Raw genomic sequence first — 19,730 nt, 5'->3', positions numbered from 1 at the left:
TAAAGTGGAGATCATTTGGATTAGTGATGTTGAAGGACACATTTTTTTTGAAGTTGAACGCCCCAATTGCCTATCTATTTATCCACACTTAAAACAAGCTGAAGCTATTTTAAATGGATTGGTATTTATAGATTTGAGAAGACTAATATGTATGGCACAGAGGATTAGGATGACATCAAACGTCTTGTTATCAATGTAGGCCTAAACTGTTCATCAGGCTACAAAACGACTTTTATTTTTAATAATAAATGTATGTAATTACCATTTCAAACGAATGTAGTCAAGAATTAATGAACAGTTACAGTTACATTAAATTGTTCTAATGAAGGCCTACTGGTAGTGTCGCTATGGGTCAAATGTTTGATTGAATGACTCATCGACAGTGGGACTTTCCTTATGGACTTGCCACCACACGCACTTGTGAAGCAATAGTCCCGCGAGAGGGGTGTCGTGGATACATGGATGCATGACCCTGCTGCCCCAAATCGCGCTTGCGCAGCGTTTCTGACTTTCCCACTCTGTCCCCCGTACGTACCATGGCGTCCACGGAGGAGGACGGCTCGGTTGAAGAGAAAGAAAACAACAACAAGAAGAGGACGAAAAGTGCCATCGCTGTCGCATGGCTTACATTTTACAACATCGCCATGACGGCCGGGTATGTCAATTATTCTGCCCTATCGCTGGTTATAAAGTAGCCACTCCCTTAAAACTTCGTTATGCACCAGAGCGCTGTGAGCAAGCGCGTGTGGCTGTTTATAGGTCCGCGGTGTCTCTGACAGTGCAAGTGCCCAATCTGTTGCCGAATTTAGTGACAGACAGCGCCCATGAAGTTTGAACAGTGAGCAAAATAAATGTAAAAGACTTGATAGGTAGGGTGTCCAAGTAGACAATTCTCAAATAATCAATATGTGGATCTTTTTAGTGAAAATAACGGCGTTACAAGTGCGGCCCCCGGCGCGGGTTCAGCCTTTCCAAATACGGTCGATTACACTTTGTCAGCGTCATGCCCAGCACTACCTCGACAGTTGCAGTGATAAGTATAGACAGCGCGCTGACACTGGAGCTTCGGTTTGGGCGAGTGAAATGCCCAATAAGCAGATTTTAATAACTGCAAGTTTATGCGCTACAAAGTGCGCGGGCGCGATGACGCAATTATTTCACTTGGTGTTCGTATAGTCCTTGTAATGAACACACAAAACGAACTTAATTTAATAGCTGTCAAGTTTTCAATGATTTATTAAGCTGTTGATAGTGTCTTAAGTTCATTTTCATTGGTCTGGGTCACTTGAACTGAGAATGGCACTTTTTGGAGATATGCGTAAAATGCGCATTTATGGAGCTGTTGGAGCCATGTTTTCTCCACTTACACTCATTGTACTGTAGCTCCCATTTGTCGTCTGCTACTCACATAATGGGTATTTTAGTATTACATGAAGGTGTGAAAACTAGGTTCAGTTACCTAGTTCAAGAGACATGCGCACTGAGGTAGTTCTAAGCCCCTGTACATGATCAGAGTAAACATATACCAATGTTGATTCAAACCGTCAAAGAGCTGTTAAAATAGTGACTATTGGAATCAAACTATTCATTGACATTTTAAATCATGTGTGTACATTTGTCCCTTCTCTCCAAATGATAGCACTAACCTACACCTATATTATCCAATCATCTTTATATGATAGTTGTCACGTTCCTGACCTGTTTTCCTTTTTCTTGTATTTATTTAGTTGGTCAGGGCGTGAGTTGGGTGGGTTTGTCTATGTTTGATTTTCTATGTTGGGATGTTTGTGTTCGGCCGGGTATGATTCTCAATCAGAGACAGCTGTCAATCGTTGTCCCTGATTGAGAATCATACTTAGGCAGCCTGGGTTTCACGTGTGTTTTGTGGGTGTTTGTCTTCCGTGTAGTCGTTGTGCCACACGGGACTGTTTGTCGGTTTGATTTTCTTTTTGTTATCTTGCTTCATATAGTGTTCAGTTCGATGCTAATAAATTATGGACACTAACCACTCCGCGTATTGGTCCGATCCTTCTCGCCTCTCCTCGTCCGAGGAGGAGGAATATGAAAGCCGTAACAATAGTAACTGTTAGTAACAGAACCGTTTTGTAAGTCCTAAACCCCATTCATTTAATTAGCATCAAATAAACCCTCATGAATTATTGTGCTGAGACAGAGATCATATATTTGCAATACAATAGTAATGTACTCTCAGGTAATAAACTGAAGTAGTTGTATTCAGTAGGTCCTAAATGATGTTGATTTTTCAAACAGATTGTGTCTTCAAACAGATAATACACTTGTTGCACAGCTTGAGCACTTGACCCATCGACCTAGCACCTGAGCTCAAACACTGAACAGTAGCCACTAGGCTACAGCAGTCGCTGCAAAAGTATCAGATCAATCTGGTTTAGCAGAAGCACATCCCTTTATAACAGGTGGTGGCAGTAGTGTATGTCTCACTAATCCCTGACAAAGTTTGATTTAACTTCAAGGTACACTCTGAAACATCACATAAACGGTGGAGATTTACATGGGCACTTGACACCTCGTCGGATTTAGACGATGTCGTGTAATGTCCTAGGACTAATCCTACTATGAGCCCGTTTACTCATGAATACCGAATCAAGGTGTGATTGTAGAAAATTCCCACTCACTCTCCACCAATTACCAGTCACACACATTTACAGGTTCCTGCAGATACCCTCCTCTCACCTTGTGTTCTTACACAAGCTATTTTTCAATTATCTAAATGAGGGACGTCAAAATGTGACAAAAAAATTGTGATTTCAATTTGAGGCCTTTGCAGACTGCGATTTTAGCCTTTTTGTGCCACGATTTTGCCGTCCCAGATGAAATGTCCACGTCATGGGCAAATTCTTATGTCGTAAACGATTGTTGAACGTCTACGCTCGTTCATTGTGATGGTCTAGGTCTGCCGATTTAAGAACCACTACCTGCTTAGGCTGCGACAAAGTTCAGTCAGTGTTAGAATTTGTTTGTCTTTATCGTGTGACGTAAGTGTGACTGGTGTTACAAGCCGATCTCGGTGACTGACCAATAGGAACCCGGCCGGCATTGAGTATGCACACAATACGATTATTGTGAATAGTCATATTAATATAATAGTTTGATTTAAACGTTCCAGATGCTGTGAAAGAAGAACGATTTCCCAAATAAACTTGTTTAGCCTACATGACACATCTGAAATCAGGCTACTGATGGGATTTTGATAAATGCAATCAAAATAAACGTTCTACCACAGCGACCATGTTATTTTGGGGAAGCTTATTCGCTTCCGAGTTCGGACATATAAAGTTTGTATGTGAAAACTATTTCTAAAATGCATATATTTTTCTGAACTCTTCTCGTGCAGAGAGTGAGGCTTGTGCTGCTGGTGCTGGCACATGCGCAAGCCAATTCTTTATTAGATATATTTTTTGAAACTTTTATTTAACTAGGCAAGTCAGTTAAGAACAAATTATTATTTACAATGACAGCCTACCCCGGCCAAACCCTAACCTGGAATCGTAGAATGTCGCAGAATGTGACGACAGAAATGAAGCGAATTGTACAATCTGGCCAGGTTGATATCAAGATTCTAATTTGGTAACCTCGCACACTGTGACGGATAATCGTAAAAGACTGGATACCCGACGTGCAGTCTGCAAAGACCTTTAGTGGAATAATGGATACGGTTGAGGAAATGATGTAATTTGGCCTCCATCATTGCTAATACTGTGTGTTTGTGATCCTATAAAAAAATGTGTTGTAAAGTTACCTATTTTAGAGGAAAAGAACAACTGTATGCCAATACCCGTAGACACCTTCAGAAACATACCTTCACAGAGATCTGTCGCACAGCTGACCTAGTAGACTAGTGAATGTAAAGAGAGCACAGTCTGTTTCCTCTGTAAAGCTCAACAAGGGGCTGTATTTATCAAGCGTCTCAGGGTAGGAGTGTTGATTTAGGATTAGTTTTGCCCTTTAGATCCCAATAATAAAGATTACATGGACAGGGAGGACCTGATCCCAGATCAGCACTCCTACTCTGAGACGAATGATACATACAGCCCCTGGTCTTCTGTGTAAGTTCTGTACAAGAACTCTCACACCTCTGTTTACCCTGATCTTTACCCATGACTAAAGCCATGGATAATTAGCTTTAAATGGTCCTCAAAACGGACCCACAATTACATTGAACAAAAATATGAAATGCAACATTCAACAATTTCAAAGATTTCACTGAATTTCAGTTCATACTGTATAAGAAAATCAGTCAATTGAAATACATTCATTGGGACCCAATCTATGAATTTCACATGAATGGAAATACAGATATGCATCTGTTGGTCACAGATACCTTAAAAGAAAGGTAGGGGTGTGGATCAGAAAACCAGTCAGTATCTGGTGTGACCACCATTTGTCTCATGCAGCGCTTCACATCTCCTTCGCAAAGAGTTGATCCAGCTGTTGATTGTGGCCTGTGGAATGTTGTCCCACTCCTCTTCAATGGCTGTGCGAAGAGGCTGGATATTGGCGGGAACTGGAACACGCTGTCATACATGTCGATCCAAAGCATCCCAAACATGCTCAATGGGTGACATAACTGGCGAGTATGCAGGCCATGGAAGAACTGGGACATTTTCAGTACAGATCCTTACAACACGGGGCCGTGTATTATCATGCTGAAACATTAGGTGATGGCGGCGGATTAATGGCACTACAATGGGCCTCAGGATCTCGTCACGGTATCTCACAGCATTCAAATTGCCATCGATAAAATGCAATTGTGTTCGTTGTCCTTAGCTTATGCCTGCCCATACCATAACCCCACTGCCACAATTGACCACACAATGCCATACTGCCCAGTACAGTTGAAACAGGGATTAATCCGCGAAGAGCACACTTTTCCAGCATGCCAGTGGCTATTTCAAAGGTGAGCATTTGCCCACTCAAGTCAGTTACGACGCCAAACTGCAGACAGGTCAGAACCCTGGTGAGGACAACGAGCACGCAGATGAGCTTCCCTGAGACAGTTTCTGACAGTTTGTGCAGAAATTAATCGGTTGTGCAAACCCACAGTTTCATCTCAGACGATCCCGCAGGTGAAGAAGCCGGATGTGGAGGTCATGGGCTGGCCTGGTTACATGTGGTCTGCGGTTGTGAGGCCAGTTGGACGTTCTGCCAAATTCTCTAAAACGACATTGCAGGCTGCTTATGGTAGAGAAATTAACATTGCATTCTCTGGCAACAGCTCTGGTGGACATTCCTGCAGTCAGCATGCCAATTGCATGCTCCCTCAACTTAAGACATCTGTGGCATTGTGTTGTGTGACAAAAATGCACATTTTAGACAGGCCTTTTATTGTCCGCAGCACAAGGTGCACTTGTGTAATGATCATGCTGTTTAATCAGCTAATTTTACATGCCACACCTGTTAGGTGGATGGATTATCTTGGCAAAACAAACAATTTCACAAACAGGAATGTAAACATATTCGTGCACAAAATTTGAGAGAAACAAGCTTTTTGTTCGTGTGGAACATTTTTGCAATCTTTCATTTCAGCTCATGAAACATGGGACCAACACTTTACATGTTGCGTTTATATTTTTGCTCAGTATAAATACTAAAACATGTATTTTGATTCAAACATAATTATACAGAAAGGTCACAAGGACCTATTGGTCTTATTACTGTGAGATATTTGTGTTGTATCCTGATTGTAATAGACCAATAAAGATCCCATTGTATTTAGTATAGAGCTCTACATATTAAACATACCGTACTTCATTGTAGATACAAATGGTGTCTGCACCAGATTGTTCAGTGATTTCCTTGAAAAATGTTCATTCATTATTCACATATACAGTACCAGCCAAAAGTTTGGACACACCGACTCATTCCAGGGTTTTTCTTTATTTGTACTAATTTCTACATTGTAGAATAATAGTGAATACATCAAAACTATGAAATAACACATATGGAATCATGTAGTAACCAAACAAGTGTTTTTCCAAGCATTCTGTGTTTACATTCTGTCTGGCTTATAGCTGTGCTGTAATGACTGATGTACAGTATAAATAGATTATTGTGAAGTACCAGGCTAGAGACAAAGTCTTGTTCACATTGGCAATTTGAAGTGACAAAAAAATAAATAATTCATATCCAATTCAAATCTGTTATTTTTCCTGCAGTCTGAACAGCCAAAAAACACATGCAATCAGATATTTCAAGCCACATTTCAAACCACCTTCGTGATTCCTGACCATGCGACTCGTCTGAATAGACAAATCTGATATATTTGCCCTCAAGTGGTTTTTAGATTTTATTTGCCATATCTCAGTGCTTGCTACAGTAGCTACTCTGTTGACAGTTTGACAAGAACATGTGGTAGGTAACTAGCTTGTTAATTGTTTACAAACAAATGTGCTCGAACGAGAAACAGCTCCTTAGCTAGTTAAGTGACTGCTGTGGCTAGCCAAAAAGGACTCGTTTTTTTAAAGCCTCAAAGGATATGATCCAACTTTCAAGTGTTCTTACACTATGATTTTTGAACATTCAAAGCAACTGGGATACGTCCATGGCAGGCATTGTTGTCACCTTAGCTTGCTACATAACTTCTAAGGGATAAAAAGTATGAGCACCACCACCAATCAGCCTACACCACTGCACACACACACATTGTTACTATGACAACTAGCGTAGCCAGGATAGCAAATGACTGTTGTCTGAACACACACACATCTGATTAAATCACTTGTAACTTGATGTTTGGACAGTCAGTACTCCAAAACGGATTTGAAAAACAATACTGATTTGAATATTAAGGCCTGCAGTGTGTACAAGGCCTTAGATGTCGTGTAGAAGGGAGTTGGCCCTTGCTGTTTCCCCAACTGACGCTGTGGTTGCGTCCCAAATGGCACCTTATTCACTACATAGTGCACTACTTTTGACTAGAGCCCTGGTCAGAAGTAGTGTCTATGTGAGGAATATGGTGCCATTTGGGACGCATCATTGGTGATGAGGCATACAAGTTTAGCTGGTGTCAATGCTACTTGCTGACAATAGTACTGGAAAACTACATAGGTCAACAATCACACACAAGTAGGTTAGGTCATAAAAGTTGAGACCGAAAAAGCTAAAAACCCCAACCTTAACTATGGGAACAAAGTGATTGAACCAATAACTTTTGAGCTCTAACTCTAAAGTGGTACAATACATCAGTGAACATCTCATTCCAAAGTCATGGGCATTAATATGCTATAACAGCCTCCACTCTTCTGGGAAGGCTTTCCACTAGATGTTGGAACATTGCTGCCGGGACTTGTTTCCATTCTGCCACAAGAGCATTAGTGAGGTCGAGCACGGATGTTGGGCGAGTAGGTCTGGCTCGCAGTCGGCGTTCCAGGTCAGTCAAGTTCTTCCACACCGATCTTGACAAACAATTTCTGTATGGACCTCGCTTTGTGCATGGGGTCATTGTCATACTAAAACAGGAAAGGGCTTTCCCCAAACTGTTGCCGCAAAGTTGGAAGCACAGAATTGTCTAGAATGTCATTGTATGCTGTAGCATTAAGATTTCCCTTCACTGGATCTACCATGAAAAACAGCCCCAGACCATTATTCCTCCTCCACCAAACTTTACAGTTGGCACTATGCATTAGGGCAGGTAGCGTTCTCCTGGCATCCGCCAAACCCAGATTCATCTGTCGGACAGCCAGATGGTAAAGCGTGATTCATCACTCCAGAGAGCGCATTTCCACAGCTTCAGAATCCAATGGTGGCGAGCTTTACATCACTCTAGCCGGCGCTTGGCATTGCACATGGTGATCTTAGGCTTGTGTGCGGCTGCTCGGCCATAGAAACCCATTTTATGAAGCTCCCGTTGAACAGTTCTTGTGCTGATGTTTCTTCCAGGGGCAGTTTGGAACGCGTTAGTGAGTGTTGCAACCGAGGACAGAACATTTTTAGGCACTTCAGCTCTCACTGGTCCCGTTCTGTGAGCTTGTGTGGCCTACCACTTCACGGCTGAACCGTTGTTTCTCCTAGACGTTTCCACTTCACAATAACAGCACTTACAGTTGACCGGGGCAGCTTTAGCAGGGAAGAAACGTGACAAACTGACTTGTTGAAAAGGTGGCATCCTATGATGGTGCCACATTGAAAGTCACGGAGCTCTTTAGTAAGGACATTCTACTACCAATGTTTGTCTATGGAGATTGCAGGGCTGTGTGCTCGATTTTATACACATACTTTTGTATATATAGTGTATCTATTAAGTAATCTTTGTCCTTCTCATGCACACTTAAACTGTATTTAGCATTAAAGTCGTTTCAGATGTTGTAAATATTGTCTCTTTTCCAGGTGGCTGGTTTTGGCTATGGCAATGATGCGCTTCTACATCCAGAAAGGCACACACAAGGGTCTGTACAAAAGTATAGCAAGGACACTCAAGTTTTTCCAGACCATTGCGTTAGTTGAGGTGAGTTTCTGAAATATCATCATAGTTCACTAGTAGCCACATTCACACAAACACCCACTCGTCTCAAAGTGTTCCATGAAAACAGATTATAAAACAGTTAAACGCTGAAATGATTGGTAAGATCCTTCTAATGTGAGCTTTAAATACTCTGAAGCTGAGCTTTGATACTGAGATCCTTGGTTAATACTAAGAAGTGAGAAGAGATAATTCACCTGATTCTGTTTTTTAAGTATTTTGTTTGGTTATGCGTTAGAGAAACATGGAGTTCTAAAAGTGCAATGGGCCGGATTCTAATACATGCTGGCAGCGGTATATCATACATGTACTCCAGAGGCAGCGGCTTAGACCGCTAGACCACCCAAGGCCACGAGTCACTGATTCTTATTTGTTGTCTTTCAGGTGGTGCATTGTGCAATCGGTATGTATGGTCTTGAATGACAACCATGCAATGTGAATATAACCAGATCTCCTACTTCTGACGTTAATGTTGATTTCCATGGTTCTCGTCGTATAGGAATCGTGAGGACCTCTGTAATTGTGACCGGGGTTCAAGTATGTTCACGAATCTTCATGGTGTGGTTCATCACCAACAGCATCAAACAGGTGACTATCTCATTTATGGAGTTGGAGTTGGTGTGAGGTGAAGTTCCCCAGAGACACTGGTCTTGGATCAGTTTAGCATTTTCCCCAATAATGGTTAAGTTTAGGATTGGGGAACGGAAAGCTGACCCCCCTGGCGGCCAACTGTAGTAGTGTCCTACTGTTCAACATGGACCCCCTTAAGTGTTAACTATCTTCTCCCTCCTTGTTTTGTTCCGTTCTTTGTTGGAAGATCCAGAACGAAGAAAGTGTAATCCTCTTCTTGGCCGTTTGGACGTTTACAGAGATTACCAGATATTCCTTCTATACATTCAATCTGCTCAACCACCTGCCATACTTCATCAAATGGGCCAGGTGGAGATGGGGATAGGGATGGGAGGGCTGGGTTTTGGGTAGCTCTGGTCCAGGGCGTTTACGTGCACCTTGCTGATGCCGAGCGTTCTCAGCATCAGTAAGCTGCATGCAAACGCCCAGGGGTGTCCGGGGCTGTCGCAGTTCTTGGAATGTTGGTCTGGTTTGATTGGTGTTTGCCGTGGCATGCTTCCCACTACAGACAGACTGGTTTCACATCAGTATTGTGATGTCACAGGGAATACAGTAGTAGCGTGGGGAAGGTATCTCCTTGCTCATAACCATACAGCATGTGATCAGCATGAGTGTGTTGTTTATTGATTAGCACCTTGTTAGCCATTTTCTATGGACGTTGGTTGACCTAATCGCTAACGCTTAGTACTCTGGCATTATCACTTTGATTTATGCGCTAGGAGACGGTTATGGGTAATTGATGGATTACATGGGAGGTGATCAGGCATTGATAAGCATTCAGATCAGAGATTGGAGAAAATGTGGTGACACTATCAGTGCAGGGATTCTGATTTATTCCGGGGCCATATGTATCAAGCATCTCTATGCTCATTAAGGATCAGTTTTCACAATGGGTAAGATTTTTTTCTTTAAGCAATGGCTTTTTTCTGGACACTCTTCCGTAAAGCCCAACACTGTGGAGTGTATGGCTTAAAGTGGTCCTATGGACAGATACTCCAATCTCCGCTGTGGAGCTTTGCAGCTCCTTCAGGGTTATCTTTGGTCTCTTTGTTACTTCTCTGATTAATGCCCTCCTTGCCTGGTCTGTGAGTTTTGGTGGGCGGCCCTCTCTTGGCAGGTTTGTTGTGGTGCCATATTCTTTCCATTTCTTTAATAATGGATTTAATGGTGCTCCGTGGGATGTTCAAAGTTTTGAATATTTTTTTATAACCCAACCCTAATCTGTACTTCTTCACAACTTTGTCCCTGACCTGTTTGGAGAGCTCCTTGGTCTTCATGGTGCCACTTGCTTGGTGGTACCCCTTGCTTAGTGGATGCACGCACCCCTTCTTCGTTTTTAATTTTAAACAAGTAATTTTTTTAATTTCACTTCACCAATTTGGACTATTTTTTGTATGTGCATTACATGAAATCCACATAAAAATAAATTTAAATTACAGGTTGTAATGCAACAAAATAGCAAAAACGCCAAGGGGGATGAATACTTTTGCAAGGCACTGGACTTGGACAGCGGGGAGCTGATCCTATATCAGCACTCCTACTCTGAGACGCTTGATACTTTGGTCCTGGTCAAGAGAAGAGTGACATTATCCTCAATGTCATAAAGGATAACTTTTTTTATTGGCTGGGTGTAATGTATTTAAGTGATAATGCCCAAGAAGCTGGTGTTTGGAGGATATATTGGCACGGGTGTTGTTAGTCCCGAGATGAAGTCGCTCTGGTGGACATTCCTGCAGCCAGCATGCCAATTGCACGCTCCCTCAAAACATGAGACTGTGGCATTGTGTTATGTGTCAAAACTGCACATTTTAGAGTGGCCTTTTATTGTCCCCAGCACAAGGTGCAGCTGTGTAACGATCATGCTGTTTAATCAGCTTTTTGATATGCCACACCTGTCAGGTGGATGGATTATCTTGGCAAAGGAGAAATGCTCACTTACAGGGATGTAAATGAATTTCAGCACAGAATTTGAGAGAAATAATATTTTGGTGCGGTTGAAAATTTCTGAGATCTTTTATTTCAGCTCATGAAACATGGGACCAACACTTTACATGTTGCATTTATATTTTAGTTCAGTGTAGTATTTCAACCCAGATCTGCGCTTCAGTCTCAGACATACGCAAACAACTACACACAAAAAAACGTGGGGTTATTTGGTAAGGGTGATGGTTTTATGTGGAACCATAATGACTCACGCAACCCTTTTGAGCCCTTCAATGGTTCTTTACAGTGCACAAAAGGATTCTTTGCTCTTTTAGTGATAATTAAAAGGTAGTGGAGGTGGCTCACAGCTCTTTTTGTGCAACCGTGAGTGAGAGTTTCATTCCAGTTGATCTAATGTAATGTGTTGTGTTACGCAATTAAATATTATATATCACTATGGCTAGTGACAGTGTTTTGTGAAAGACTCATGTATGGCCTTGTGTCAATTAAGAATGGTTGACTAAATCAGTCAGTGGCTGTCAATTCTCTTCTCGGGACCCCCAGCTGTTCCAAAGGTAGCTTTCTTGATTCAAATCGTCAGTTAACATAATAATATCACATGGAATTTTAAGATTGAGAGGTTATTTTGTATGAACATTCTCCTATAAAGAGCCATTAAAAAAAGGATTCTACTGTATATAGCCCCAAAAATGGTTGTTACCATAGTGAACCCTTTTTTTTTGTTGCTATATAGAAGCTTTTTTTTATGTTTCTTTATAGAACCTTAGGGTTATTTATAGCACCTTACAGGTTCCATTTAAAACCTTATGAGTATTTATTGAATCTTCAAAAAAATAAAACATATATATATATATAGCACTCAAGACAATTCCGCAATGGAAGCCAAAAAACCCCAATCTAGTACTATTTAAATGTGTGTACTTTAACACATGGCATCAGCTGATGGTGACAGGGGGTCAGGTGTCTGTTAGACCCCAGTCCAACAGCTAAGCAGTGCTGTAGTAAAAATGCCAATTTCTCATGTCTGTCATTATACACGACACTCATAAAAACCTCTATTTACTGCCGCTGTCAGCAGACTGGTGACATAACGTGGGCCTATCAGGGGCAGTAGTGATGTGTAACTGTCAGCCTCGCATATCTGAGGGCCCTCATATGAAATGTGAGCACTGGGGAAGAATGCAGACTACACACGTGGGAAGCAATCCGACCGACCCATAGTCCTGGGATCCTATTGCTAAGAGCATGCTTCTTTCCGTTCAAAATATGAATGTCTAAAAATTTGATTAGAGACATACACCGTTTATTGGCTGTGCAGTGGCTATGAAGTGGGGTGACAATGAGACTCCTGCTTTTTCAGTGACTTCAGCAAGTCAGGTCTTGTTCCTGTGACCGCAGTACGGTTCATTCAATATTTATTTTTTACATGTACGACAGGTCTCTTTGGCTTGCAGGTTTGCTTCCCTTGTCTTGATCAGTTAGTTTAGCCCCCGTTCTCCCCCTCTCTTGTCCTCCCCCTTTCCCCATTCCCCTCCAAGTGTTCTAAGGGGTTAATTTACACAGGGAGGGGAGCAGCCAGGCCCACACAGGGGGGGGAGAGGGGCTCATATTCAGCTGCTCCTGTTTTTAAGACCATCTGTTTTGGGCATGGAATGCTCGCCCAACATTTCTCTCACATCCTCCGAGACACTCCCCAGTACCGCCGCCACGTTATTGAGTAAATTCAGGATTCTTACGCACCGCCGTCTCCACATATATAGATCCCTCTCCTTTGATAACCGACTGGTTTGTTTTCCCCTACATTTTTGTACCCTTTTGGAATTGAATACAGTGGTGTTATAAAATAAATATTTCTGGGTTGATTATTAACCAATGCAGCCATTTTTATCTCAATATCAAATCATTTCTGGGTAACAATTAAGTACCTTACTGTGATTTGTTTTAAATTAAAATGGTCAAAAATAGCTTCTTGGCAAAGAGCAATTTCACAAGCAACAATTTTGTTAGGACTGTCTGGGAGTGGCCTGGTGAGGAGGGGAAAACAGAACACTAGCTGTTATTGGCAGAGAGGTTTGGAACTCTCTTTCTTATTGGCCTAACTAATTTGCCGCCTGGTGAAAATTCCATCCCTCCAAAACAAACTGAAATTTCAGGCAGTCTTTTCAAACAGCTCTTACACCAAAATGTATTCACAATTTCACAGTATTATTCCAACCTCATGGTGTGGAAATCGCGTTCTAAACTGCACTGGGACTTTAAACATCCCCATTGAAAGTGTTTTTTAAGTCCGGGACTAGGTTTAATCTGTGTCCGGGAAACAGCGCCACAGTGTTTGAATACCGGTAATTTCTCATGATGTGCAGAATTTTTTAAGAATTGTTCATGATGTGCAGAAATACAATAATGTTAAAACACTTTGAAAATCATTAATGGAGCTGATCCTTTTGGGACATTCCAAATGACACACTATTCCTAGAGCCGTATATGGGCCCTGATCAAAAGTAGTGCACTATATAGGGAATAGGGAGCCATTTGGGACACCGCCATAGTTGACATTGCATAAAGCTACACTGTAACAAATTGCTGTAAATTTACAGCAAAACTTTAACAATTAGCTACTATAATTCTATAGTACAGTACTGTAATGAGAAATACATTATGGGGGCTAAATGGCATTCTGCTACACTCCTGTAAAATTACAATAGCATTTTACAGTACTGTGTTACATGTCTTTCTGTATATTTACAGCAGCAAACTGTGAATTGTGGAAAAATGTTGTGGGCGGCGAAAATAATCTCTGGCTCATTAACATATTTTGAGGCGTGCCTTGTTGCACCAATTATTAAGAATGCGGTGCCCCACCAAATACAGTACCATACCATATTTTTTTGTATTTGTCTTGTAAATCTACAGTAACTTACTGGCTACTGTGCTGCCAGTAATTTACTGTAATTCAGTATGAGAATACACTACCATACTGTATTTTTTAAATCTAAAAACCTTTTCCTGTAAATCTACAGTAATTACTGGCTACTGTGCTACCAGTAACTTACTGTAATTCAGAACCACCCCCACGGAATACAGTACAATACTGTAATTTTGGAGTGCTAAAAACCTTTAGTGAGTCTATGGTTTTGTTGTGGCTCATTAACACATTGAAGTGTGCCTTGTAAGAAGCCATACTTGTTTCACCCGTTAGTGAGAATGCTGTACCAATTTAAGTGGTATGTGGTAGTACTTCCCTAACAATTAATGTATATAGGGGACAGGTCAGAGTGACAGCAAGTCTCAAACCTTTAATGGGTGAGTGTTTAGCCATGTCCTTTTCACCTGTAGTCCCTACCAGTTTAGAAGCCTTTGTTAAGTAAGGCCTCTGCAAGTGATATGAGACACCAAATATTTATTGGTATGCTGTAATATGTAATTACATATTCACTTATAGCAATTGCTGTAATTTTCTTAAAATACAATTGTCTAATAAAAAGCATGAACTGGCGCACACCCAGAGAAAATAATTTAGTATAGAGGCTGACTAACGGTGAATAAACAGCAAGCTATAAAAATGTAAAATAAATAGTCGCACACTCATATATATATATACACACACACACTACCGTTCAAATGTTTGGGGTCACTTAGAAATGTCCTTGTTTTTGAAAGAAAATCACATTTTTTTGTCCATTTAAAATAACATAAAATTGATCAGAAATACAGTGTAGACATTGTTAATGTTCTAAATGACTATTGTAGCTGAAAACGGCAGATATTTTTTTAAAATATCTACATAGAGGCCCATTAACAGCAACCATCACTCCTGTGTTCCAATGGCACTTTGTGTTAGCTAATCCAAGTTTATAATTTTAAAAGGCGAATTGATCATTAGAAAACCCTTTTGCAATTATGTTAGCACAGCTGAAAAGTGTTGTCCTGATTTAAAGAAGCAATAAAACTGTCCTTCTTTAGACTACTTGAGCATCAGCATTTGTGCGTTTGATTACAGGCTAAAAATGACCAGAAACAAAGAACTTTCTTCTGAAACTTGTCAGTCTATTCTTGTTCTGAGAAATGAAGGCTATTCCATGCGAGAAATTGCCAAGAAACTGAAGATCTGGTACAACACTGTATACTACTCCCTTCACAAAACAGCGCAAACTGGCTCTAACCAGAATAGAAAGAGGAGTAGGAGGCCCCGGTGCACAACTGAGCAAGAGGACAAGTACATTAGAGTGTCTAGTTTGAGAAACAGACGCCTCACAAGTCCTCAACTGGCAGCTTCATTAAATAGTACCAGCAAAACACCAGTCTCAACGTCAACAGTGAAGAGGTGACTCCGGCATGCTGGCCTTGTTCAGGGGCAGAACGCACGATTTTTACCTTGTCAGCTCGGGGATTCAATCTGAGCAACCTTTCGGTTACTGGCCCAACTTTCTATCTACTAGGCTACCTGCCACCCCCACTCTTATCCAGAGCGACTTACAGTCAGTGTAAGGTAAACAAGAATATACCACAGTCATAGCAAGTAAAAAAAGTATGTTATCATTACTGAGAATGTTGTAGTTAAGCGGGCTACTTGCAAGTATATACATTTGTATTGGAAAATACAAAATACATGTATTCTAATGAAACTTTTACAAAATAGGCTGCATGAATTGTAGTTCAGGCCAGTGAAATACAAATTACAAAATGGGTATTGAAAGTATTGAAATACCTATATCAAATACATGTAACAGATATAATGCTCGTCATTGGCACTAGCTACCTGCACTGTAAATTTGCAACAGTTTACTAACCACTGTGCTTCCATTAATGCACTGTAAATTCTAGAAATACAGCATGTTAATGTAGTCAGGTGTTCCAGTAATATGCTGTAAATGTGGTTACAGTAAATGTCATGTAAGTCTACAGTAATTTACTGGCTTCTGTGCTACCAGTAATTTACTGTAAATGTACAGTAAATTACTACTGGCTACTTTGCTGCCAGTCATTTATTGTAAAAATTACAATAAATGTTTTATAGTGTAAGGTGAAGAATAACCTACTGCAAGTCTAATGTCTAATGTTGTTCTGGTGTCGGTGTGTTAAGACAGTGGTTCCCAACCAGGGATACTTGGACCACTGGGGAGAAGACTTATGAAACTCATGATAGCATAGGCTTACTGGTCAAATGTACATGAGAGTGTACTTCAGGGGTACACCGAGCAGAGCAAAATTCCGTTGGTGGTACAGTAGCCGAAAACGGTTGGGAACCACTGTGTTTCGATTACCAAAGTGACAGCTGATATGTTTTTGTTATCAGCCAATTAGTGGCCTAATTCTTCATTTTGCAGTGCAGTAATCCAACAGTGTGAATTTGTGTTTTCAGTTGTTCTTTGCTACACGGCCCCTGAGCTGAATAGTGTGTATGTGTGTACATGCGTGCGTGCATGCCTCTGTGTGTGTTAATAATGACTCTCCTCTCCCTGTCAGATACAACATGTTTATCATCATGTACCCTCTCGGAGTGGCCGGAGAACTCCTGACCATTTACACTGCTCTGCCATATGTTCGCAAAACCGGAATGTTGTCCATGAGGCTCCCCAACAAGTATAACGTCTCCTTTGACTACTACTACTTCCTCATTATCGTCATGCTCTCCTATATCCCATGTAAGCAGCAACGTACAACGTGTTTGTATGTTCAGCCTATAGGTGGACGTTAGTTACTCATGGGTCTTCACGGTCTCTTGTTTTGACCAGCAGAATTGTTCAGTAGTTTGTGACCGCTGTTGTTAATTTGGAATTGTTTTCGGGATGTTTTGAATAATTAGTAGGACCTAGTGTTTGAGCTAACAAAAATGATGTTCAAGTGCATTTCTGTCTTTTATGGCTAGTTGGATACTAGATCTAGACCCAATACTCACCTATATCCCAGCCCTGAGAACTTCCCTGAAGACTCTTTGTTAAAATATTGATCTGGACTGGATAAGTGTTTAGATTGTTGGGTAAATAGCTCTCGCTCTCTTCTCTCCTCTCCCCTCGTCTCTCTCTCTCCTAGTGTTCCCACAGCTCTACTTCCACATGCTCCGTCAGAGGAGAAAGGTGCTTCTTGGGGAGATCATAGTAGAGAAGGATGAGTAGAACCGCCTCAGTCCAGCACCTGGCGTTCGTTTTGGGACAGCGAGTGTGCACAGCTCCCCTGCCGCCACATCCATTCACCTTTGGTACCGCGCTCCACCGCACCCCACATGCAACAAAATGGACCGGGAGAGTCAGACGAATACTAACATCGCCGGAAAAGCCATGTAATAATCACGGAAAAAGAATTAAACATCACAGTCACCACAATAACCCAACTGGACTAAATACAGTGCTGCGAGAGAAATCATAACCCAACAGGAATAACAGTCATCAGAATCATCACTGAATCAGTCATCACCAAACTCATCAATCAACGAGAGGAATCATTACAGAACTGGAATAGTCATCATTGTGGAAAGAATGAATAAATATCATCTCTAGCCGGAATCATTATCATCGCAAAACTGGAACATAATGCTGCGCACCCATCATTGTGGGTTCCACTGTGTCTTCACTGTCCAGGTGTAGAGATCTAGATCCCCAGAAAGAGAAAGCACTGAATCCACCAGCCAGCGTGGCCACAGCATACTGCACTGAAACCCTGCAACCTGATAGCATAATACTGCACTGATTACCTTCTACACCTGCTAAAAACATAATACTGCACTGATTACCTTCTACACCTGCTAAAAACATAATACTACACTGATTACCTTCTACACCTGCTAAAAACATAATACTGCACTGATTACCTTCTACACCTGCTAAAAACATAATACTACACTGATTACCTTCTACACCTGCTAAAAACATAATACTGGAAGGCGCCTGCTGTGCATTGAGTCAACCACACAGCAGATACAAACTGCACCCACCTTCAGTGCAAGATAGAGGAAGTTCAAGGGAACCAGGAAGTGGTGATATGGAAGAATGGAGGAGGAGAGATGATCGTTGAGTCCCCTGAGCAGTTTTTTTTCTCAATCGGCTATTTATTTTTTTCAGAATTTATAAGCGTTTTCCACCACAGTGATTTTATACGTAAATAGCGTGTGGCAACAATGACTAGACAGAAGCTAAAAAAAAATATAAACAATTATGCGTAGACGTATTATACCTCGACAATAAACAGACATTTTGGTAATATGCTGCTTCCTTGGTTTATGTGTGTTGTACTTTATTTGTAAACAATGTGAAACAGCAACATTAGTAGGCTATTTTATGCACAGATCGGATCATTTGAAGAATTACTTAATTTATTCACATATCACCTGGTTGGCAATATTATATGCTTTGTAAGGCAGTAATACACTTGTATTGAATGTTATTAGTACTTTAGGTGTACCTGAGACTGCTCAAACATGTTAAACTTGTTTTCCTAATGTTCTCTCCATGTTGCTTTAATGTTTACCAAGAGCTCAGTCAAATGTATTTACAAGTGTGCATCTTAAACAAGGTTACAACTACAGAAAAGCGCTTGTTTTTTAAAAAGTTCAAGCCAACTTAGAAAACAGAAGATAAGAGAGAAATTATTTCTGAGCTCTCACAGTCTTCAGTTAGTCACTGTTTTGTTCTTTATGTTTAAAAATCTGTGTTCAGGATCCCATTGTCCTGGTTGGTATTGTACTGGTCGTTAGTGTTAGATTCCCTCTACTAAAAGGTGCTACTGTGTCAGATCGTTTCAAACTTCTGTGCAGCTGAAGGAGAAACCGGAAATTGGGATGGAGATAGGAACGGAAAACAGAATGTGAAATGTTTTGGGGAAAAGATGTACAACTTGACATGTTCATCGAATTGTATGCACTGTGATATCGGGCCCCGTGCTACAGTGTACTGAATTAATTGACATAATGCTATGAATCAGGGTTAGACAAGAAAGAAACAATAAAACTCAATGTCAAAAATCACTGGACAATTATTATTTTTCCAGCCACAAATGTACAGTACATGTGAAGATGCAGTACAGTATCTTATAAGTACTGTAAGTACAAAAACGTGGATCCAAGGATGGAACCAACTTCCTAGCACCATAAAGGCAAATGAGACCTCTGGCAAGATCTCCAGTACGAGAGACGTGCTGTGTTCTCGCCTGACTATATTACACTGCCAGAACTCGCAACATCTGGATAGGTGTTCAACCGCCAGATCATATGATATAGCTTTACAGATTCCGCGACATATAGAAATTTAAAGGTAATTTCCGATTGAGCCGACATATGCAGTGTTTACCGTGAATGCGGTCTCCGCTAATGCAGTTGCCTTTAAATTTCAATCATGCTGTAAACTGAACTTCCGCGATGTGGATTGAATAGAGCCCTAAGTATACTAAACAAAAATATAAACGCAACATGTAAAGTGTTGGTCCCATGTTTCATGAGCTGAAATAAAAGATCCCAGACATTTTTCATACACACAAAAAGCTTATTTCTCTCAAATTGTGTGCACAAATATGTTTACATCCCTGTTATAGTGAGCATTTCTCCAAGATAATCCATCCACCTGGCAGGTGTGGCATATCAAAAACCTGATTGAACAGCATGATCATTACACAGGTGCACCTTGTGCTGGGAACAATAAAAGACCACTCTAAAATGTGCAGTTTAGTC

The 19,730-nt window shown here is 40.9% G+C and overlaps 1 protein-coding gene across 1 annotated transcript; it reads left to right on the top strand.

The window, feature by feature from the left end:
- The first annotated feature begins 524 nt into the window (after positions 1 to 524).
- Positions 525 to 19,016, top strand: LOC120051155 (very-long-chain (3R)-3-hydroxyacyl-CoA dehydratase 1-like). Its single transcript, XM_038997863.1, has 7 exons — positions 525 to 655; positions 8,365 to 8,482; positions 8,882 to 8,900; positions 8,997 to 9,085; positions 9,315 to 9,436; positions 16,538 to 16,716; positions 17,105 to 19,016. Exons 1-7 carry the CDS (start codon positions 537 to 539, stop codon positions 17,185 to 17,187), a joined length of 729 nt encoding a protein of 242 aa, XP_038853791.1. The 5' UTR covers positions 525 to 536; the 3' UTR covers positions 17,188 to 19,016.
- Positions 19,017 to 19,730: the final 714 nt, after the last annotated feature.

Source organism: Salvelinus namaycush, chromosome 7 (genome assembly GCF_016432855.1).
Source record: "Salvelinus namaycush isolate Seneca chromosome 7, SaNama_1.0, whole genome shotgun sequence".
Classification (NCBI taxonomy): Eukaryota; Metazoa; Chordata; class Actinopteri; order Salmoniformes; family Salmonidae; genus Salvelinus; species Salvelinus namaycush.
The sequence above is the reverse complement of the archived record's forward strand: the minus strand, read 5'-3'. Positions and strand labels throughout refer to the sequence as shown.

Coding starts and splice junctions, on each gene's coding strand:
- LOC120051155 (XM_038997863.1), top strand. CDS start 537: ATGGCGTCCACGGAGGAGGACGGCTCGGTTGAAGAGAAAGAAAACAAC. Junction 9,086..9,314: donor TCACCAACAGCATCAAACAG/GTGACTATCTCA, acceptor CTTTGTTGGAAG/ATCCAGAACGAAGAAAGTGT. Junction 16,717..17,104: donor CATGCTCTCCTATATCCCAT/GTAAGCAGCAAC, acceptor TCTCTCTCCTAG/TGTTCCCACAGCTCTACTTC.